Raw genomic sequence first — 25175 nt, 5'->3', positions numbered from 1 at the left:
GGCACAAGGGATTTGTCTTCCATGGAGGCACAGAACTGTAAAAGAGGAGTGAAATGATTATGCCGGTAGAGGCACAGTAGTTTGGAGGTGACGAGAACCCAAGAGAATCAGATGCAGCCACTTTCAAAAGTTACAGGGAGGTCATTTCTGAGCCAGAGGTCAGAGCACTCACAGAAGCTGGAGGTCAGGCGTGGCAGCTGAGATCCGTGAATGTTAGGAGACCTCACATCTGACCTGCCCACGTGGGCAAGGATTTAGGTGTGGGAACCCAAATCCCATGGAGCAACCAATCCACTGCCTCCAAGTTTAAGATGAATCCATTTTAAATGTGTGGTAAGTCGATTGTTTGCAGGAGAGGAAAGGGAGGGAGAGTGGCACGTCTTAGCTAAAACCCGTGACCCATTTCACTCCAGAACTACTGTGCACTGAAGGAACTTACCAGTCTAAGAGCTAAAGGACAGCATCACAAGACAACAACAGCAAACATAATAAAATTTAACTTTTATCTAGTGCTAACTTTATATCAGGCATTGTTCTAACCACTTTATATGTATTTACTCACTTAACCTTCACAAAAACCTTATTAGTAGGTATTATTATTACCCTCACTTTGTATTTGGGAAAACTAAGGCATTTACCTATATTAACAAAGTTAATAAGTACATAAGGTGCAAGGGGACCTACCAGCCTACTGTTAGAAAGGATACTCCTTACTTTTCCCTCTGAGTAATCACCATAAGATTAGACTTCTTCATTTACATGAACTGTAATTCCCATGGGAATTCAGCCAAGAAAATAATAGAACGGAGAATATATAGATTTAGAGGTAGAGGTAGAGACAGAGATGTAGGTAGAGATGAGACAGAGATAGAGATACAGATTCAGAGAGAAAGGTAGACATATAGATACAGACACAGATGTAGATATAGATCCATTTAATGGCATTTGTTCCAATGAATGCTCCCATAACTAACTTTTGTTAGTTGATGAACATTGTGTAGTGCTTTTATATGACTGTTGTTTGCAGCATAAAGTCATGACAGAGTTTGACATAACCTGTCTTGCCTTTTAGCTCCTATTCCAGGTGACTAACCCTGGCATCAAGTATGAGTACACAATTCGGAAAGATGGCCTTGACAATGATGTGGAGCAGCTGATGTACTTCTGGCAGTATGGCCGCTGGACAGAGTGCAGTGTAACATGTGGGACAGGTAGGAAACAGCTGCTGTCACTGTGAACACCTGCCAGCTTCAGAGAGAGCCATAGAGGCCATCTGAGCCAGTAGTTTTCACTCTGTGCCATGATCTGCAGGGTTCCACAGAGATGGCCCAGGGGCCACATGGGCGGTGAAAGTGCAGGGGCATGGTTTAAAGGGAGAGGTAGTTTTCTTTTATCAGCTTTATATATGGGCCTTCATGAAAGGTTTTGTTTGGAGAAAGGGTTATACGCCAAACAAAAAGTCCTCAAAACCATTGCTCTGGTTGAGGAACTGAGGACCACAAAAGTTGAACAACCTGCCCAAAAGCATACAAAAAATCACAGCCAAATCCAAACTATAACCAGCTCTACCAATTTCTGGCCGATCATTCTTCCTCCGTCTTCAGTTTGTCTTTTCTTTATATCTACGAGGAGAGTAGCCTTCTCTCACAAAATGAAGCATTGGAGAGATTCACTTGCTGCCAGGTGTTAGTCAGGATGGGGATAAGCTCTGCTACAGTAACAAGGAAATCAAAACTTCTGCAATCTTCAACACAACAAAGGTTTATTTGTTAACCAATTGTACATGGGAAGCAGGTTGGGAGGCCCTGCTTCATCTTGTACCTAAGACATCTGAAACACACAGCTTCTTCTTTCCCCATAGAGAAAGAAAGAGATAGAAGGAGCAGACTGGCTCTCATTAACAGCTTTGGCCTGGAGGTGACACAAATCACTTCCGCTCACATCTCATAAGTTAGTCACATGGGCATAATCTAACTGCAAAGGGAGGAGCATACGGACATCTGGGAAGCATGGACTCTCCCTACTGCAGTGCTGAATGGACTTTCCCAAGGCCTATGAAGGCAGGGTTTAGGGCCAGTTGGATACTTGGGACTCTTTCACTCATTTAGGGGACTTTGATAACAGTATCATATGTGAAAGCCTCTGTCTCTGTTTCTCCTTTTGGATCATATCTTAGTCTGTTCTGGAATTTCTTGTTCTGGAATTTCTGTTCCTAGCCTATCACTATTGCCTATAAAACTAGGGCAGCTACAAGGTGAAGTGCCAGAATATGCAATGTGGCAAAGGGAAGAAAAGTGAAGGAGTGAATGGGCCAGAAGACCACTATCTACTCCTCCATGGGCTTCCCTCTCATGTACTTTGTCTCTGGTCTTCTGTCCTCTGGCTTTCCTAATCCCAGGAGGTAGTCATGAAAAGAGGTCCAGAAGTTGAGTCATGCAATATCAACTTTATAAACAATTTTTGTATTATCAACTTCTTTCCCCACTTCAGTGCAGAAAACCAAGGTTAGCTTTTCCAGTTCGTAAGAAGAAAATAATCATTTAAAAGTCCATGATGTTTTGAAAATGCTAAACCTCTGGAATTTAACCAGGTAAAGGTGCCATCTGTGGCAGTGGCTATGACTGGTGTTGTTAGGTGAGTTGGTCCTTGTTACACTTCTTTTCCCTGTGTAACAGATACAAAGAAAAGAATTACGTGAATACTCAAGCACTATGTATGCACTGAGGCCCAGATAGTCTGCACTTCAATAATTTCCCCATTAGTAGGGGCAAAACTGAATGTGTCAGCCCCTTCCAAAGTTAGCCTCTCTCTTTTATTGTAAAGACAAGGAAGTTTTACAAGAAAATTCAATTGATTTAATCATTACAAAGACACAAGGATATCAGCAGAATTATGGCTAACAAATGGAAAACTAGTAACATCATTGAAATAAGCAAAGTGACATTCCATAATGCAATTTGCAAAAGGTTAAGTTGATCCACCAAAAAAAGCTTGATCTTAGCAAACACTGTTTTTCCCTACAGCAATTTCCACAGTGTTTTCCATATCAATCAAGTAACTTGTCTGTCCTTGAGCCAGCAACTTTGCTGTGTTACAAAGACTTCAGCCTGAGGAAAGTTTCCTACCTTTTGCAAGGTTAACATTTCTATATGTAATTCCAAAAGGTTAGCCCAAACCTGAGACTACAGGACTTTGGGAAATAGGCCCTGTGAAATACATTTGCTTTATAAATATTAGTATATTCCACAGGTCCTGTGATCCCACTGCTGCCTCCAGCATTTCCAAATGTATGGCCCACAATTGCCCAGGGGGACTGGGCTTGCAGTTAAATAAAGACAATTTAAGCAGAAAATAAGTGGGTGAAAAAACTTTCCCTGAAGAGCAGTTGTGAGGAAAATGAAGTCATTGTGACTGTAGCTGAAAGTGCTTTTTCAAATTATGATCCCCCTTGTTCTCATTTGCAATGAAGTGTGAGTTAAAGCTTAAGTCATTTCTCCCATTATGCCATGGAATGAAATTTAGCCAGTGCTGACTGGACAGGAACTCCTCAAAGTAACAAAAGAGCAACTTCCACCCTCTTCTATTTCAAGGTAGGGTGAACCCTTTACATTATATGTTCAATATCTCAGAGCATCAGGAATAAAGAGATAAGTGGCTGACTTGTGCAATGATTTTAAAGCGACTTCTAAAGTTAGCTAGGAAATGGAACATTCTTACCAGATGTGAACCAGGCACCTGGTTTTGTTACAGCCAGATCCTATAGCAGTCCCTCTACCTACCTGGGTAAATGTCATTACAATTATTAAGCCTTAATGAGAATTATCAAAGTGCTCAGATGCTCACCTGAACTTCAGTCACACTACCTATTTTAGTGATAATGAGGTCTCTTGCTCTGGCAAAGAAAGTCAGCATATCTACTTTAGTACTTGCAAGCATAAAGGATGAAATAATAATATCCACACAAGACACACGTTGATAAATATAAAGATGGAAGAATGCCAGAAACCTTGAATTTTTATTTTCTTAAAGTTAAAACTTCTACATTATAAAAGTAAATTAAACACATTTCTAAAAAATGAAAACTAAAGACATCACCATAACACATGCACTTTGATATTTTGTTTTATTTCCTTTCAACATGCTTTTTGTTCTAATCATAGATGTATATAGTTATATGCATATGGATGTATTTATGCACATATAGACACATATGTTTTCACTTAACATCATAACAGGGATACTTTTTCATGTGTTATACAATCTTCATAGCTATCATTTTAACAAATGCATCCTGTTTCACTGGAAAGACAAAGCAAAGTTTCCTTAACCAGTTTCTTATTGCTATTTCTCTAATGAGCATCTTTGGGCCCATGTAAAAAATGATCTACTTGTTCATGGGTTGGAAGAATTAACATTATAAAATGTCCATCTCACCCAAAACAATCTGTACATTCAATACAATCCCTATCACAATACTGATGATATTCTTCACAGAAGTAGAAACACCAATCTTAAAATTTGTATGGAATCATGAAAGATCCTGTATAGAAAAGCAGTCTTAAATATAAAGAACAAAGTTGGAGACATCACACTTCCTGACTTTAAAATATACTATAAAGCTATAGTAACCAAAACAGCATGGTACTGGCATAAAAACAGACAAACTGGGACCAATGGGCTAGAATGGAGAACACCAAAATAAACCCACACATTTACAGCCAACTGATTTTTGACAAAGGTGGCAAAAATATACAATGGGGAAAGGACAGCCTCTTCAGCAAATGGTGTTGAGAAAACTGGATATCCACAAGCAGAAGATTGAAACTAGATCACTGTCTCTCACCATATACAAAAACCAACTCAAAATGGATCAGAGACATAAATTTAAAACCCAAAACTATAAAACCACTAGAAGAAAACATAGGGAAAACACTACATGAAATGGGAGTGGGCAGTGCTTTTTTGAGCAAGACTACAAAGTCACAAGCAACTAAAGCAAAAATACACATGTGAGACTACATCAATCTAAAAAGTTCTGCACAGCAAGAGACACTATCAACGATGTAAAGAGACAACCTGCGGAATGCGAGAAAGTGTTTGCAAACTACACGCCAGCCACAGGGCTAATATCCAGAATATATAAGGAACCCAACTTAACAGCAAAAATACAACAACCCAATTAAAAAATGGGCAAAGGACCTGAACAGACATTTCTCAAAACAAGACATACAAATGTCCAACAGGCACATAAAAAAATACTAAATCATCAGGGAAATGCAGATTAAAGCCACTATGAGATATCATCTCACTCCACTTAGAATTGCTGTTATCAACAAGACAAAATATAACAAATGCTGGTGAGGATGTGGAGAAAAAAGAACTCTTCTACATTGTTGGTAGGAATGTAAATTGGTACAGCCACTGTGCAAAATAGTATGGAGGTTCTTACAAAGTATGGAGGTTCATAAGATCTACTTTATGACCCAGCTATCCCACTACTGGGTATATACCCAAAGGAAATGAAATCAATATGTCAAAGAGACACCTACACTCCCATGTTCATCACAATGCTATTCACAATAGCCAAGAGATGGAATCACCTAAATGTCCATCAACAGATGAATGAATAAAAAAACTGTGGTGTACATTCTCAATGGAATACTATCCAGCTCATATATATATATATATATCTCCTAGCATTTGTAGCAACATGGATGGAACTAGAAACCATCATGTCAAGTGAAGTAAGTCAGTCACAGAAAGACAAATACCAAATGATGTCACTCATATGTGGACTCTAAAAAAGGAAAAAAAAGGTTGTCATGAAAGTAGAGAGTAGAATAGTGGTTATCAGAGAGAGACTGAGATGTGGGGCAGGGGTAGGTGAAGGGGGAGAAGTGGTGAATTAATGGGTACAAAACGATGCCATCTACCCTAAGTGAACCATTGTGCAGTATGTGCATGTATTAAAACAAGGCACGGTACCCCACAAATATGTACAAATAAATGTTAAAATATTTTGAATTAAAAGAATGATCTCCTTAGTTTTAACCTCTATTTGGAATTTCTAGGTTTAAAAGACATGAGTATTATGATAACGTTAAGAAACATTACCAAGCTGATTTGCATAATAAAAGGGTTACAAAGAGATGGATAGCAATTGTTTTAATTTTTTAATTATTGCATTATTTTAGTTTTATACACCTTTTCTCTGGGAAACATTTAGTGTGTACCAGCAAAATAAAGGATGTAATAATATATCACTGCATACCAGCCACTCAGCTTTATCAGATCTTACCATTATCTCATGTTTGTTTCAATCTTCATCTTTATAGAAAAAATTCCCACAACTAGTTGAGGAGCACACTCCAACTCCACTTCCTTCCGTTTGTCCCGAATCAACTAGCATCATAAAACCAGTGTTTATGTCCTCACGTGTGTTGTTTAATACTTTTATTATACATGTGTACAGCTATATGTGTTATACAGTAGTGTTTCTCAGGCATTTAACCTTTCTATAAATAGTGTCATACTCGATTTTCTTTATCTTGCTTCTTTTACTCAACATTATGCTTTTGTGATAAATTCACACTAATAGAAGTAGCTCTGGTACATTCATTTTAAGGTCTGCATACTATTTCATTGTGTGAATATACCACGATTTTTTATACATTCCACCATTTTGCAATTATAAACATTTCTGCAGTGTTATAGTGACCATTTTATAATTATTGCCTTATTACCTCAATATTTGAGCTTCTTTAATATTTATACCTAGAAGTACAATTTCTGGGTCATACGGTCTTTGCATATTCTGTGAGTGAACTCATAGGGGTGCCGTGGAATATTTTGAATTTTCCAAGGAAACAGAAATTTTAAAGGAAAGCACAGCAATACTTACCATCTCTTGAACATCACGTGAACTACTATCTCAAGGTAGTTCAATGTTAGGTCACACTACATTCCTTTCAATAACATCTTATTTTTGTAAAACTGGGTTTTCAGTGGTTGCTGTGATTAAAAAATCAAGTAACATCTGAACATCAGTGTGGAACAGGAAATACATTGTCTAGTCACATTCCAGGATTTGAAAAGCTGTGCATATTAATTAAAAAATGGGCAAAAGAGCTAAGTAGGCATTTCTCTAAGGAAGATATACAAATGGCCAACAGACATATGAAAAAATGCTCAACATCACTCAGCATCCGGGAAATGCAAATCATAACCACACTGAGATACCATCTCACCCCAATTAGGATGGCTAAAATCCAAAAGACCCTGAACGATAATTGCTGGTAAGGTTGCAGAGAAAAAGGAACCCTCATACATTGTTGGTGGGACTGCAAAATGTTGCAGCCTCTATGGAAAATGGTATGGAGGTTCCTCAAACAATTGCAGATAGATCTACCATACGACCCAGCTATCCCACCGTTGGGAATATACCCAGAGGAATGGAAATCATCAAGTCGAAGGTATACCTGATCCCCAATGTTCATCGCAGCACTCTTTACAATAGCCAAGAGTTGGAACCAGCCCAAATGTCCATCATCAGATGAGTGGATACGGAAAATGTGGTACATCTACACAATGGAATACTACTCAGCTATAAAAACGAATGAAATACTGCCATTTGCAACAACATGGATGGACCTTGAGAGAATTATATTAAGTGAAACAAGTCAGGCACAGAAAGAGAAATACCACATGTTCTCACTTATTGGTGGGAGCTAAAAATTAATACATAAATTCACACACACACACACACACAGAGAAAAAAAAAAACGGGGGGGGGGAAGAAGATATAACAACCACAATTACTTGAAGTTGATACGAGAAGGAAACAGAAAGGACATTGTTGGGGGAGAAGGGGGAGGGAGAAGGGAGGGAGGTTTTGGTGATGGGGAGCAATAATCAGCCACAATGTATATCGACAAAAGAAAATTTAAAAAATAAATAAATAAATAAAATAAAATAAAAATAAAGAAAACAAAATTTAAAAAAAAAAAAAGAAAAGAAAAGCTGTGCAGTATCCAATAGATGCACATATCTCATCAGGAAGTTAATCTAAAATGAAATGAAAATATTGCTTTTCTTTCAATTTGTGTATTATTTTTTCAGATGGCTAGTAAATTGTTAGGCCATAAATACTTATCAAGTTGGGACCTAGCTATTTAATGAATGGAACTGTTAAATGTTTTATTTGGCCTACTGGCACCATGAAAAATTACTAAGACCCTAAAGGCACAGTGAACCAAGAAAGTTAGAAGCGTCAGTTCTAGACTTTGGCTTGTCTTTTAAACTTTATTTATGTTGTCCTATTTACATAAAGCAGAACTCACGTTAAGCAGAAATGTTAAATTTTAATATAATCAATTTTGTCAGTTTTTCTGTATTGTTTGTGCTTCTAGTGTCTTAACTAAAAATACTTTCATATTCCAAAGTCTTAGAGATATGATCCTATATTTTCTTCTAAAAGTTTTAAAATTTTTAATTTTACATAAGGAGTTTATACCACCTAAATTTACTTTTGTGTATGGTAGGTATATACTTTTCTTATTCCAACTTCATTTTTTAAATAGGATATTCCCTCTGCCTTGGCATTTATCTAATTTGCTTACAGGTGTGATTCTGTTCCCAGTCTCCTATTCTGTTGCACTGATCTAGTTCTCTAATTTCTACAGCCTTATATATATATATATATATAAGTATAAAATTTTCCATCTAGCTCTTTTTCATTAAAATATTTTTGCCTATTCTTGGCTTTTGCTTATTCAATCAATTTTACAGTCAATTTGTCCAATTCAAGAAAATCCCTAATGGGATATTGATTGGAATTGCATACAGTTTACAGGTTACTTAGATGAGGATTGATAACCTTTAAAACAGTGAGTGTTTCTAGCTATGAATCCAATATGTCTCTCTATTCGGGTCTTCTGTGTTCTTTAGGAATTATTTGTTATTTTCTCCTCAGAGATGTATAGGAATGCTCTGGATTTTTGTTTTAATTTTGTATCCAGCAATCTTGCCGAACTCTACTATTAGTTTTCTTTTTCTTTTCTTTTCTTTCTTTTTTTTTTTTTTTACATTTCTGATTGTTTTATAAAGTCTGAAAAAAATTTTAATACAATCACTGAGAATAAAAATCTGTAGCCAAGTAATAAATGTCTTGAATTCTACTATTAGTTTTCAATTTGTCTATAGAATTTCTTGAATTTTCATATTGTTTAATAATAAGGAAATTTTTATCTCCTTTCCAGATGTTTTACCTTATTTTTGTTTTTCTGGATTCATTATACTGACTTGGACCTCTAATCCAGTGATAAACAGAGTAGGTCCAAATAGACAATAAGGGCCAAACATGCCTTTCTCCTGACTTTAACAGGAATGCTTCAGATGATCTTTATCAGGGAAAATAAGTTCCCTTCTAATCCTAGTTTATTACACCTTTCATTATAAGTTACTGTTAAATCTGTCCAGTATTTTTCTGCATCCATTGAGATGATCTTATAGTTTTTCGCCATTAATATGCTAATTTAATTTTTCCATGAATAGATTCTCCGTTACTGAACTGTACAGACATTGCTTGGATAAGGTTTACTTAATGTGATGTAAATTTGTACATGTATTATATTCACTGTTGAGTTCTGTTGCTAATATTTTATTTAGGATTTCTGCATCTACATTCATGAGCGCAATCTGTCTTTAATATTCTCTTCCAGTACTCTCCTAGACCAGTTTGGGTATCAATGCTATTCAGGCTTTATAAATGAGTTGAGTTACTTTCCCTGTTTTACTTTCTCAGTAATTTCATATAAAATAATAAAAACAATGGTTTATGTCCATTGCTGTCCTTGCTTCCCAAGAAATTTCCTCACTGACTCTAGTCTGTCGCACCTTGGTTAGATGAGGGAGATTCTTCCCTTCATGCTTTTGTCCTCATGGAGGACTCTCCTTTCATTAAAAGGCAGGTTGCCCACAGGCCAGGTGGTTAGAGTGGGCCTGGAGTGGTCTATGCATGAGCGCAACTCATTCCCAGAGTTTCTCCACACTTCTCCTTGACCATATGAGTCAAAAGGTAGTCCTTTTCCTTCTCACCTTGAGTTTTTCTCATTCATTCATATTATTCTTTCTTCTCATTGAGTGGCCACTATCTTTCCATAAAAATGCATTCAGGTAACTATATCCTGCGATTGTGTAAAATCTTGACTGGCTGCATCGCTTTCCTCTAAGCTCTTAAGTGATAATCCTATTAGTGTATCATAGTAGTTAAGATCGTGGACTCTGGGACCAGACTGTTCGGAGTCAAATCCCAACCTAACCAATTATTAAGTGGATAACCTTGTGTAACTTCTCTAGAAATGTGAGAAATTATAGTGCCTGTATTGCTTTCTCATAATGACATTGAGGATATGCTAGATATAGTCATAGAGCCAGCAGGTACCTTGGCTGAGCTCCTGATTGAGAAGCAGAGTGCTTGTCCTGCCACCTTCTTAGGCCTAAAACTCATCAAGTTCAAGGCTCTAAGTAGTTTCTGATGAAGGTGATCTTATCCTCATCTCACATGGAGCACTTTACGTCCTGTAACTTCATTGGAGCTGAACACGTGGCCAGCACTAACTGCTTCTGCCCGGGAGCCTGGTAGAGTCTTCAGTCCTGCTCACTGTTCTGCAGGGATGTTTACCTACATTTGAATGTGGTGTCTTTTTGGTTTTCTCATTTTATATTTTTATATATCTTATAATCTAATTTTTCTCTATATATTTATATTTTACATATTACTGTTATGCATTTGGAACAAATGGCTCGTTAAGCATGAATTCACTAAGATGTTATTTTCTTATTTTGAATATTTAAAAACTTTTGTTATCTTTGTTCTAGATCAGAGATTCATGTGAAAAAACTGGCAGGACAATATTATAAATTAAGCTAAGTGGCATGAAAGCCAGTTTACCTTCCTCAGCCTACGAGTCAGAGGTAAAGGTACTCTGAGAACAGCAATGACAGTCCTCTCCATGCCAGTGTCTGCTCTCCTGTCCTCTCAGCCACATTTGCTTTCATCCTGCCTTACCCATGAGGAGTGAACTTAGGACTATAGCTACTCCCCAGGAATGGATGGAATAACAAGTGCTTCCATTCATTACAGAGGCTTGCTGAAACTTACCTGAGTCACCTGTCAAAAGATCAGCAATAAAAATTCAGCCAATGGATCATCTAGGGGGAAACATCTGCAGAAATGGCTTGATACAGATGCTGATCTTAGTAGGAAGATTCAGGACTCCTAATTAAACAAGAAAGTATTTTGGCACAAACTCAGGATCACTTTCATAGAAATATAAAAGCCACATTTTTGCCTCATTGCAGCCCTTGAACTCTGTCAGTTATAATAGATTCTAGCCAAAATTTTCTTGTAAAACTCATAGCAATGGCACTATTGTTGGAAAATGGCTCTTCACTTCTGAACGTGACCTTTGCCAATTTTGTGCTCAGTGGTCTCTTTGATCCTGCATTTTCAGATCTGTGGTTATGACAATGGCCTACACAAAAACAAGAACATTTTGCCCTGCCCTGCCCTGGATTTCAGCTTTTACTTCAGCCCACTCTGGTGAATTCTCTCTGGTGTTCAGTCATTGTCCCTTTGTTCAAGGAATGCCATGTTCTAGCAGGAAAAAGCAAAAACTGAAAACTCCAAAGACCATGCCTGCAAAGTTCCTGGAGATTGGTCAATTCTTCTAAACTGAGCTATAAACTAGATCGAGTTCATTGGAAATAAATACATGTAGAGCAGATACTTATGTTTACTGAAACTAGTTCCTACAGGCTTTATCTAACAGTATTCTTACTAAAGCTGAACATAACCATGTTTGACATACATCCACATAACCTTGATAAGGAGTAAGAATTACAAATAGGGGCACGTATTCCACTCTAACTCTGATTTGCAACCATACACTGATATTTAGAGAACAGAATTAGCTTCTTTGGAAAATCAGAGTCAGATACTTCTTTGACATTTTTGAAGTTCTCTCATCTTGGTGCTAATCCATCTGACTGTGTCTATCATAATTGTCAGGTAGGATCAACCAAGTCTAGGTATTGATCTATAACAATACCTGGAGGATTCTTTTTGATGTAGAACTTCATAAAAATAATAGGAGGATTTACTGAGGTGAATTTAACATATACTATGGAATGAGGATTATATAGTTTACTACATGCATAAATATATGAAATAAACTACAAGTAATACACAGTGGACGTCTGATAACCTTTCAGTCGCACTTCACTAATAAAACAATTAGAATCCTTTGGCAGGGTTGCTAATCTAATGGTCTCTTATTCTGCTGGTCTTCCTAGCCCCATTTTTACTCCAGCAGAGATTAGTCCCTCCCTTTTCTCCAGGCCCTTAGTTTTGTTCTCTAAAAATGCAGTTGCTCAGAATTTCTCAGTTGGTTTCTATGATGGTTTGCTTTGCTCAGTGTGGTCTGTGCAAAGCTGACTGCCTGCTTTTCTAGTTTAACCCATGAGTGTTGTGAGATTTTGAAGGTCTCTATTTTCTTTAATCAGGTGCTTTGCCTGATTCATACGTAGTGGCTACAGAAGGGGGGTTATAAGTAGGCAGGAGTTTACTTCTTGAATGCTGTGAATTTTGAAAATGCTCCTACATAGGGCAGAACCTTTTCTTACTATCGCTATTAAACTTTCTTCAAGCACCAGCTGTGCTCTTATTTGAGCGTTTCTTACATAATTTCTTATGTTAACTCTGACAATGACAGTCAATTTATGAATGAACGTAACCAGTTCATTGGCATTTCAAGCAAAGAAAAACCTTTTGGCTTTGAGTCTTACTAATGTTGTGAGAGGTATGAGTTTCAGCAATGGATAATAAAATTAAATCTCATTAGCTGATATCCAGTTAATATTCATAGGTATTTAAGTCAATATCGGTGTCCTTTTGGGCTAGAAAAAAAAATTGCGTAACTGAGAGCTCAGTGGTTTGCAGGAAGAAGGTTGCATTACAGGAGCGTAATGGATTGAATGAGTCCGGTCCAGAGTGTGAAGCCAAGCCCGATCTCACAAGGTGCAGGAAGCAGTTTCAGGGGAGCTAATGCCCCATGACTGGGGGAGCGGACGCAGGTTCAAAAGTGTTTCTCAAGGGCCTACTGTGCATTACACATTGTGCCAGGAATTAGGGTACGTTATGTACATATCAGGGTACGTACATCATTTTTATCCTCACAGCAACCCCATCTTACAATCTTATTGCCATCATGGAGATGAGAAGGTAGCAACTAAGGCTTGGCAAGGTTAGCAAGATTGCCCAAGATCACTTGGAAAGTAAAAGCAGGATTCAGAACAGTTCTGGTCTTATAGTGTCGTTGATGCTGATGTTGTGATTGTTGTTGATCTCACACACACGCACACACGCGCACACACACACGCACACGCACACGCACACACGCACGCACACGCACACGCACACACACGCACACACACACGCGCGCACACACGCACGCACGCACGCACGCACACACACACGTACACGCACGCACACACACACGCGCACACACACGCGCACACGCACACACGCGCACGCACACACGCGCACGCACACACGCACACACGCACACACACACGCGCGCACACACGCACGCACGCGCACGCACACGCACACACACGCGCACGCGCACGCACACGCACACACACGCACACACACGTCAATGTGTTTGAGCTTTTGTAGTGATGTGATCCAAGCTGTCCTTGACTGAGTGTTCATTATGCAGGGTAGATCTGAACTCATTGAGCAGGAAAACAGAGAGGAAGGAACCAAGGGAGCTGGAAAAAAACCAAAGTAAATATTTAGTGAGAACTGAAATTGAAAGTTTGTTGGGTAAGGATGGACACATGAACAAGACAGATGGTTATACAATTTCCACTCTTTCCATCCTGCTGAAAAGCTAATGAGCTCTCTGCTGATTCACAGAGTTGTTATCATTTCACATTATTAAAATCAATGATTCCTCTAATTTTAGGAGTATTATAATTTACATGCTAATGCAAAATTTAACCTGTACTGATATCATTTTCACTTAAATGGTTAAAGGATCTTTTTCAGTATTTTAAAGACTGAATATACAGTACGTTGCATCTCTTTCAGATGATGTGATTAAATATTTATTGCCTTTAGTATCTTTGATCTTAAGTTTAGGTATAATAGGAAATACTGTACTTTTTCTGCCATAGTTCATTTCCATAAGCTAAGTCTTCTGTTGTTTTATCTATGCCCTTCCTAAATTGAATTTTTAAATCAAGAAAATCTTACATGAGCTAAATTAACCATGTAACAGACCCCTTCTATTTTATAATCTTAATATTTAATTGAGAATATGATGAGCAATGTCATTGTTTGTTCACATTTGCTGTTTTTTGGACATAAGGAACTTTACTTGTCTCTTACATCAAGGTATAATTTCCACTCAAGATGATCAGATTTAGAGTATAAAAAGACAGTTCAAAAGGCATTTGATTCACCTTTCACTGCTAGTATCCAATGAGATTTACCAAGTATTTACAGCCACGTGATGACATTCTCATTGCTACATGGAGAAAGGCATTCAGAATCCTCTGGAAATAGCATTTTGAATTTGATTCTCATATATTTTGGAAAGTGACTGATTTCTACTCTATGCCTCTTCAAGTAAATGCTTCCAAATAAGTAGTTAACTTAGTGCTGTGGCAACATATAGATTGACTAGCATCCTTAATTAACTAGAATTTCTTTCAGGGCTGTGTTCAATTTAAAAGAGAAAGGGACAAATGGCAAGCCAAATAAAAGTCCAATACCATTTGCTTTCTTTAATTTCCAAGGACAGATCAAGGTCACATAGATCCAGCCTAATTTCTTATGCTTTCTGCACTTGCAGTATTTCATAATGATAAGCGCTCTTAAAAGGATGACCTGATTCTAACTCCCTCCATAGGAGGTGTTACAATATCCTATATCAAAGAAAGATTCTGCTATTCCAGAAATTGGTTTTGAGTATGTCACCAGAGATTAATAGTTTGAGGGTTTTTTTTACTGCAAAGGCAATGTTTTCAATCAGGGTCCCCAGCAAGAAACAGTTGGCACACCCAGACTGAATACTTTGGCTACTTTTGAAGGAATGGGTAGGGTTTAGGGAAACCAAGAAAGGCAATTCTCTGCCTCTGCCCATTAACAGTGGAAGTCCGGGGGAATAAGGCTGCCATCCCTAGGCCTGAATAATGAAGGAGAAGGAGCAGTTCAACACAGAGACAGTGCCTCTATTTCCCAAACCTGACTGAAAGCCACAGCAGTTCATAGGATCAGCTTCCCAAGGTTTATAGAAAGGTGGAGAAAGATGCATAGTGGATCTCGAGGGAAAAGAGAAGAACTGTAGCACAGGAGGGGAGGAGATGAAAAGTCAATAAAATCAGTAGTAGTTAGACTACAGCAAGCCAAGCTGGACTGCAGCTCAGGGTCTTGCTGGAGAAAGGAAGAAAGCTAATATTTATTGAGGGCTGTTTCTAGTTACTACCTCTATATAACAAACCACCCTAAATTTGGTGTAGTAAAACAACCACCACTTTATAATGTTCATAGATTCCATGGGTCAGAAATTTAGACAGGGCACAGTGGAGATGGCATGTATCGATTCTATTGGCACCTCAGCTAGGAAGACTCGAGTGGCTGGGGATGACTCAAATGCCTGGGGGCAGGAACCATCTAGAGGCTTCTGTACTCACATGACTGGCACCTGGACTGGATGACTTGAAGGTTGGGCTCATCTGGGACTGTTGTCTCAAGCACCTACATGTGGCCTCTCCAAGGGTGTGGGCTTCTTACAGGAGTGGGTAGAGTCTCCTGAGAATGAGAGACACAGAAGAGCCTAGCCTCTGACTTTGCACAACATCACTTCTTCTGCATTTGGTCCAAGGCTGGGGGAATTAGACAGCATGTCTGATGTGATCACAGAAGAGCATGCTGTATGGGAGATTATTGTTGCAGCCATCTTTGGAAAATACAAGCGACCATATGCACATTCATGAAGGTGATATGAACTAATGTTATTTGAAACATTCTGACAAGTTGTAACAAACTATTCTCTAGGTTAACCATAAAATTATATTAACTGGAACACTTTCATTATCCAAGGTTTCCAGTAGTTAAACTTTGTCTTTCCATCATGGATTATAGATTTTTTAAGTATAGAAGATGCTTCCAGAGATCAGCTCACCATCCCACCCTCAAACAGTCTGAGTATCACTATTATTTTTTTTATTTTATTTTTGCAGAGTAAGCCAAATGATGCATACAAGGAAAAGTAGGGACTAGAATGCACATCCTTGGATTTGATTTATTTACTTACAGAAATTGATAGGAATGAAATTATAGATTAAATTTTACCAGATGAACACACAAGCATCAGAATTAAGAAAGAAGCACTTGGCCAGGTTTTGCTTTCCTGTAACATCACAGAAGTCCATCTACTAGGTTGGGATCCTCTCACTGGAACTTTTGGGCTTAGTCTGGTATCTGTCATATGGGAACTAAAGGGGTAGGAGAATAGATTAATGGCCACCAGGATTGTTAATGTCGATGGAGAAACTGACACATAGTTATTAATTTTCCCTTTTGCACCTGATGATACCTTCTAGCCAATGCATCCATTCATCTGGCTGCTGGTCTGGTGGATTGACCCACACAATGTCACTAACTTTCTGTAGGGGCTTTTATGTAAGGTTCTCTGTCCTTCTGCTACTTCTGGAGGCAAGAACACTGAGCACACTTACCTTTGCTATTCATGTACAGAAACAAGCCTTTGGGGGACGTATTCAAGCTCTTCCAGTCACCTGAAAGTTACTTTTTACATTCTGACATCAATCATTTGCCAAATTACCCAGTTTTCATGAAACTCCCCGTCATCTGAGCTTCTGCGCTTTCCCGTTCTGCGATGGCAGGTGCATGTCTGCTTTCTAGGCACAGCCATGCCACTCTCTATTCCACTGACACTGTCTGTTAGTTGAGAAAGGCTGAGTGGTTGAAATTTTACCTGTTTCTTTACAAAGAGAATTTTCTCAAAAAAATAAAATATCGTCAACTCCTCTTAAAGGATTTACTTACTGTTTTGCAACTTTCTCTGACCACTTCTCACGTGACGAGACACTGTCTCTGGCATGTGGGTGTGCACACTTGCCTGGGGATTTGGCTGGAACAAGTCTGTACGAGGTAGTGCCAGGTAATGGGTGGAAGGAGAGCTAGAGCTGGCTCCATGTCAGGTCGTGTCTGCTGTGTGGCTCCAGGAAAGCCCTTCAGTGTCCTTGGCAGTAAAGAGAGGAGGTGACCAGCTTATCGCATTGCTCAGGGCTTTCCCAATTCTGCAGTTCTGTACATCAATGAACCCACTCAAGGCCTGGATGTCCTGACAGCTTGAGGTGCCTGCCTTTGTGTACATTGGTCGCTCTGCCCCCAGGGGTCTTGGTGTTCAATATTCTCATGCAGCATTTCACAGTTAACATCAAGGCACCAGCCCTTTCAAGAGAGATGCCGACATGCTTCCTCACTGTCCCCTCACCTCTCGGTCCATGACATCCGGCCACTCTGCCAAGTTCTCCTGCTGATGAGGTCCTAGTTAGCAAAGCCAGTGGTCCTTTTTCTTCCTCAACCTATGTGATTTCACTGTGCCTCAGTTCTTCATCTGTCAAATAGTGACAGTGATAGTGTTGGCCTCACTGGGCTGTTGTGAGGTTTCAGTTATTTTATGTTATAATAGATAAAAAGTAATATTTTATTTATATAAATACACACACACACACGCACACAAACACACAGTTTAGAACAGTGCCTGAGACAAGGCTTTGTTTTTCTAAAGACCTTGCCACTTCCATGTGCTTCTCATACTTACATTATCTTTCTGGTCTCTGAAGGCAGCATGATTATTAATCCTTGCTATCAAAACCCTACACCTTAAAAAACATAACATCACAAACTTCGCAACATGGTTTTGAATTTTATTCCCATCTTTCAGAGTTTACTAACCCCAGCTAATATAAAGGTCTATACCTCCACTCTTCTTTTATTAAGCTAATAATGTAGCAATTGCCTTGTAACACCTGGTGAGGGTATCAACTTTTGTCATTTAAATCTCACATTGTTTTCTATTTGACACATGTGTGTTAGTCTTGTCTCCACAGCTAGATTGCAATCTACATGTTAGGTTATGTAATCTACCTATGTTCTCTGCAGCCTTCCCTAAGCAAGATCGCTTCCACCCATGGCCAGCAGCGGCAAGAGGGTAGACAGCAAGAGACCCCCATTCTTCATCCCTACTGAAAGCCAAATACCTTTTGGAAGGTGTTCCCATCAGCTATAAGCATGACCATTTGACACGATCAGGGGCCTCACCTGACACTGAGCATGGGGCTTGGGATTCAGTACACATGGATCTTTCTATCCTGCCCCCAGGTATCCGCCGCCAGACTGCCCACTGCATGAAGAAGGGCCACGGGATGGTGAAAGCTACATTCTGTGACCCAGAAACACAGCCTAATGGGAGACAGAAGAAGTGCCATGGAAAGGATTGTCCACCCAGGTAACCGCTGATAACAGTGGAGCTCTGTGGGCTGCCTACGGTGATGTGTGATTTAATGGTGATCCAGTGCTTGGATAAAGGAGGACTGTGTGGCTTTGTTATTAGAATACATATAAAAAAAGCTGGTGGAGATTCCTGTGGCTATGCCGTTAGACCCTGTGGCAAGCCATGAGGACATTATCTTCTCAGAGAGCAGTATTTCTTATAAAGTGGATGTGTTCTGTGTTTAATTATTTGGTATAACTAAATCCCAAAGCATTGTTTTTTGAGAATGCTATGGATATCACTAAAAAGTTGTTTAACTGATGGGTTTGGCTTTTCCAAGGGCACTTACCAGTGCAACTGTAGCCTTCAGGCAATGCATTAGCACTTTCAGATCACGCCACCTGCTTGTACTCCAGGCTTCCTGGAAGAGTGGGCTTCTAGAGCAGCCTTCCTCAGCCTTAGCACTATTGACATTCGGGGCTGGGTGGTTCTTTGTGGTGGAGGACTGCCCTGTGAACTGCAGGTTGCTTAGCTGCATCCCTCACCTGTATTTACTTAGATGCTAGTAGCACCCCCTCCTTCCCAATGCAGGTTGGGACAACCAAAAATGTCTTCAGACATTGCCAAATGTACTCTAGGGGACAAAACCACCCTCGGTTGAAAGCCACTGTTTTATAGAGATACTCACTTTCCAACCATATTGGCTCGAGATTTTGGGACCCTAGAAGGTTGCTGGGATGCTATTATGGGAACCTTCTGTGAAAAAGAAAGAGATAGAGAAGGAGGAGGGGACAGGAGGAATGGAGGAAGAGAAACAGAGGAAGGAAGGGAGGGAGGGAGGGAGGGAGGAAGGAAGGAAGGAAGGAAGGAAGGAAGGAAGGAAGGAAGGAAGGAAGGAAGGAAGGAAGGAAGGAAGGAAGGAAGGAAGGAAGAAGGAAGGAAGGAAGAAGGAAGGAAGGAAGGAAGGAAGGAAGGAAGGAAGGAAGGAAGGAAGGAAGGAAGGAAGGAAGGAAGGAAGGAAGGAAGAAGGAAGGAAGGCAGGCAAGCAGGCTAGCTGGTTGATTTCTGGAGAGTGGCTTCATTCCCTAGTGACCTTAAACAGGAATGTATTTAGGTTACAGATCCCATCAGGCATTTGTTCTAGGAGTTTAGTTAGACAAAAGGGGACTAGTTGGTATCATAAACAGGTGACATGTTGACGTCACCTAAATAAGAACTAGAATAAGATAAATGCCAAAGAACTAGGTGAAAAGAAGCATCAGGACAAGTCAGTTAAGGAAAGCAATGTCAGTCCTTATAGGTTCACACAGGCAGGATCCAGAGGCTGCGGTGTTCTCATCTCAGAGTCAGAAGGTAATTGCAGTTTTTGTGTTACTTTCTGAGGGAAAGGTGAGCCAGGGAAGAGAACCTTTCCTAGAGCTGATCCATAGCCTGCTACTCTGCAGAGGTCATGTGCTTCTGCTATAACTGCTCTTCCTCAAACTTAATGACCCTCTACTAATAAATGCCTTTTGCACTCATTAGGTGGCAGCCACCGCACCAATGCTGAGGATTCTTACTGCACTTTTCAAAAACCACTCTCTGTGGGATTGGCTACCTTCTTAAAACCACAGCCATTTATATCCTGAAACTAATTTTATCCCTGGGGTCCACATTCTCATTGCTATGGTTTTATGTAGTCTGCCTTGCCCTTCATATTGCCAGCAAATATCTGTTGGGCACTTGCTATTTCCCATGAGAGATACATGGTGATAATAATCAAATAATAGTTACCTTATGGAACACTAACGTTGCTCTTGGCCATATGTTATAGACACCTTATGTATTCTCTTTATTATTCTCAACTACTCAGAAAAACAACTGTTACTGTGCCAATTTTACAGACAAAGAAATGTTTGCTACCTCACTCAATATCATGAAGCTAGTAGGTGGCAGAGACTGATTCCAGGGCTGTCTGTGTGTAAAGCCTGTGGGCTCCATTACATACAGCAGACCTCCCTCCCTGTCCCCAAAGGCAGGTGCACGCTTCTCCCCTTACTTGGGCTGTGTCTGAAGCAAAGCAGGCGCTATGCTAAGTGTGCTGAGCACAGAAGACCCTGATGCAGGAGCTTGCTGCCGAGGTGGGGGGAGCTGGGGATACCGTCTGTGTGCATCAAAACGCCATGGTCAGAGAAGACTGTGGATTCCTTATCAGCTCGCTGTTTTAGAACAGATGTCAACCTGTACCTAACATTTTCTTGTTCACCCGTCACTAAAAATTTGGCTTCAGTATTTTCAGAATTCACTTCCCATAAGGGTGGGGTGTCTTCAGCTACCGCTACCCTCCAATTACCAGGACTTCCTAGTTGGAGGTAACCCTTTAATAAGATACAAGCAGTGTACTAGAGGAAGGTGGCTGTTGGGGCAAGAGTCTAGAGGCTGCAGGACAAGAGAGAAGCTGAGGCTAAAACCCAACACAGAGTAGACACAGAAAGGTGCCAGATAAAGAAATCCTTAAGTGGTACAGGCTGAACTCTGTGGACTTGAAAATTTAATTTATCTAGACTAAAACCCTAGCAACAGTAACAATTAGGAAGTCACATATGGTGATTCTATTATTTTTGTTGAAAGAGATAAGGCTTTCTAACTTGATTAGAGATTTTGACTCCTGAGTATGTTAAGTAAACACAACACATACAGGTACAATTTCCGAAAATGCATTCTGGAGTAGGATATGATAAGCTAAATAGAATTTCATGAAATATTCAGACATAATGATTAATTTACAAAAGTCCTTCTTATTTATGATTGCATTTCAGCTTCTGCAAATATTTATGAAGTAGTCAGGGACAGAGGGTGGATATTACCCCCAGGTGGTATATGCAGAGATAAGAGTTCAGAGAAATTTGATGCCATGCCCTAGAGGAAAGGGCTTAAGAGGAAACTAGCAATTTTTAAGAACCTACTATTTTCCAAGCCCCTTCCATATTGCCATATCGTTTAATTCCATTAGCAACCCTGATTCATAGATATTTTTGTGCTCATTGTACAGATGAGAACACTAACTCCTTCACAAAAGTTTTCCAAGGTCTCTTAGCTACAAGTCATAGAGTGTGGGTTTGAACCCAGAGCTGTCTGCCAAGAAGCCTCTGCTTGTGCAACTGCACAGTGCTGCTGCCCAGGATCTCAGAATGAGTACATTTCAGTGCTAGAACCAGAACCCCCCACATTTAAAATATTTCTCTCACATTAAAACACAATGAAAATGTTATGAATGAGCAGAAGAGTCTGACTTCCAAAGCTAAGTCATGCATGCAAATTCATAAAAGGACCAAAGAAAAGAAATTAGTTTGCTTTTTTAAGAATAAGTAAATAATAAATGAAGATTGCTCTGTTAATTTTGCTTTTACAAGCTTAGTCCAGTAGTTTCCTTGGATATGAAATTCAAGTTGCAACATCTCCCTCTGTCATCTAATTTCCATGATATCAGAGCTGTCATTTTCCCTCCCAAAAGGATTTCATGTGACAGGTTTAATCTTTTTTATTTCTGGATCATTTTTCCTCAGTAATATCTTGTTTTTACATCCGATTTGGACATTCTGTGTTCTTCCCCAAAGGAGGATTTAAAACATATTTTTTTAAAGATTTAATAAAAGCTTCTGATTATTTAAACATAAGAAATATATATTACACAGCCAATGGATTTCAGGACGAAAGCCTTGCAGAGTATGTTCCAAGATAGAGTAAGTAGCCCGTCAAGAAAAAAATTCTTTGGAATCAAAGTGTATCTGACTCCAGAAAGAGGTCACTCGAGTCCTTTTTTCCTACTGACTTCTCTCTGCACTTTGGTTTTCAGCATAGCCAAGCTCTGCTACGCTACAGCTGTGCTCGTGCCCAGCATATCCAAACTGCTCAATAAACATTTGATGGCGATTCACTCAATTCTGGCAGCTGCATGTAGGTTTCAGTGCACAGAAGAATGGCATATGATGTAAATCAAGGATGAGGAAACTGATCAGACATGGATGAGGAAACTGATCAGATATCAAGGGTAGGGATTCTTTCCAAACTGACTTAGCAGAGTTCTTTGCTAAAACTGGATTTTACAAGTAAGTACACAGATGGGCCTAGGAGAAGTTTCAAGAACCTGACTAAACTTTGGTCAGGCAGAGAATCTTTGTCAGTGTCATTGGCATTCTGGTAAGAGAAAGATCAATAGCAAAAACAGAAAAAGTCAAGTTAGGTTGCTGTTAATTCTATGTTGATTAAACCAGGGAAGTTGTCTTGTTGGGGGAGAATAAATTCTTGGCCTAGGTCTTTTGCCTCGCTAAGTCAGCCAGTCTCTGTCATAAATCTCATAAAGATATAAATATAAAATATCCTCTTAAGTGTAAAATCAGTATTCTGTTAGGAGTATCCTGGATAGCTCCTAGAAGAGTGGGGATTATGGCAGACACCAAAAAGAATGAGTCGGACAACAGAGAACAATTTGATGGTAGCTTCTGAGCCCCAGGCCTGGAAGACCTTTTAATTAAAACAAGTAAATAAAAGCAACTGATTTTCACTTTAAACTAGTGACAAGCTGTTGTAGTCTATTTTGTGCTGCTACAGCAGAATACCACAGACTGGGTAATTTATGAATAACAGAAATTTATTTCTCACAGTTCTGGAGGCAGGAAGTCTAAGATTAAGGCAGTAGCATTTGGTCTGGTGAGGGCATTCTCGATGCAGCTGCACATGCTGAAAGGCAGAAGGTCAAGAGAGGACAAACTTGGGTCCTCACATGGCAGAAGAACAAAAAAGAGCAAATAAGCCCCCCAAAACCCTTTTTATAGTGGCATTAATCCATTCATGAGGGCGCTCATGACCTGAACACCTCCCATTTGGTCCCACCTCTCAACACTATTGCATTAGGGATTAAGTTTCCAGCATATGAATTTTGGGGGACACGTTCAGACCATAGTACACGCACATGTAAAATATCCCCCAAGGGACTATGGAGGAAACTCCAGGAAGATAAATCAAGATGGTCCATTATCACTTTGTGGTGATACAGCTGAAAGCCCTATAGCAAGTAATTAGATAAATTAGGTTATCAGTCAGCTGTTATTAAGGCCTTTCCAGAATGACATCTTATATATCCAGTAGTGTGCTCAGCCTCCCTTAGAAATGTCAGAGGCACGACAAAGTAATTAGATTAATACAGTGGGAATTTTTTGATGTCACATCATGCTATTCCAATATTACCTCCTTATCCACACAAGACAGCCAGATGATAAACACCAAAGAATAAATAAGTAATCTTAATTACTTATTAACTGAGGAATATAACAGAATTGAAGAATAGCTTTCTTCTAATATTTTTAACTTGAGATTAAAAGTATAAGGATCAAAAGAAGTTCCACCCCAAAAAATCCAATATTTAGTAAATAAAAATAATAGTACACAGTTTCATCCTCTTCAGAATTACCAAAATTCAATAATATGTGAAGGTCAGGAGGCTTTCCTAAAGTCAGAAATGAAGGCTTTCCCATGGTGTACTATTTTCCCATGAAAAATAGAAATATCCTACTCCATTACTACATGCAAGGATGAAGAAGCAGGTGCATAGCAGCACTGGTGGACACTGGCCACACTGGGTGAAGTTAATTGCTCTGCCTTCCATGTAGGGGAAGGTCTGCATGATGATGGAGAAGGAAGAAAAGAGAAGATTCCCAGGAAGGCTTCCTGCCTTTTTCAAAAGCCACTTCTTTGTAACCAGTGGACCCACATCCTAGAATCTCCAGTCAATCATTCATGATAATAGTGTAGAAAAAGCGTATACATACTAGTTTTTCCACAGAGAATCCAGAACATTAATTTAGCCGACAGTTTTGACAAGTAAGAAATTATCCTACTTAAGTTTCTTCTTTTTTAGCTTTCTTCTTGTCAAAGGAACCAGTGAAAATATTAACAAGTAGACTGGAGGGGATGGGGCAGGGGGTGGGGGCGAGAATGAAGGCAATGTCCCTGATGGATCATGTCCTAAATAATTAAAAATTAGTATTTAAGTACCTGTTTCACATTGGAATAGAAAAACATTCACTTAAGAGCCAGGAGAGCTAGAATCTAATTGGATTCTTTTATTCAATAGCAACAGTCAAAGTAACAATAAATCATAGTAAATTATTGAGTTCTTATTATGTTTCAGGCTCAGTGCTATGTACTTTACATGAATTGGCATTTCCTTTAATCCACAACATTCATGCAAAGTTTATGTTTTTATGCCCATTAAACAGATGAGGAGTGAGGCTTACATTTGCTTGAAGTTGCCCATCAGAAACCTGGACCTCAGTTTTCTTGACTTAAAAGAGAAAACCAAATAAGAGAGGGCATATATAAACATACATATTTTTTTCATTCGAAAACATGTGTATTTAGAAACTACTTATGCCATGTGCTCTGCTGGGCTCTGGAGCTTTGGTTGAACAGGTCACCATGGCGCTCTCTGCACAATACCCCCTAGCTGGCTGGAGCACCTCCAAGGACCTCCCAGCTATGTCGTCCACACTTTTGCACCTGCTTTCTCTTTCCAGTGGTTGAATTGAATGTGTACATATGCAC

The 25175-nt window shown here is 39.3% G+C and overlaps 1 protein-coding gene across 2 annotated transcripts in view; it reads left to right on the top strand.

Moving 5' to 3' along the window:
* Positions 1-25175, top strand: part of ADAMTS12 (ADAM metallopeptidase with thrombospondin type 1 motif 12) — a 339684-nt gene that overhangs the window by 263560 nt on the left and 50949 nt on the right. For both annotated transcript variants that reach the window (XM_063087212.1, XM_063087211.1), the window contains 2 exons: positions 1073-1211; positions 18482-18608. In XM_063087212.1, the coding sequence (XP_062943282.1) occupies positions 1073-1211; positions 18482-18608 (266 nt within the window). The remainder of the gene's footprint in view (positions 1-1072; positions 1212-18481; positions 18609-25175) is intronic.

This window comes from Cynocephalus volans, chromosome 2, assembly GCF_027409185.1.
Source record: "Cynocephalus volans isolate mCynVol1 chromosome 2, mCynVol1.pri, whole genome shotgun sequence".
NCBI classification, from domain to species: domain Eukaryota; kingdom Metazoa; phylum Chordata; class Mammalia; order Dermoptera; family Cynocephalidae; genus Cynocephalus; species Cynocephalus volans.
The sequence above is the reverse complement of the archived record's forward strand: the minus strand, read 5'-3'. Positions and strand labels throughout refer to the sequence as shown.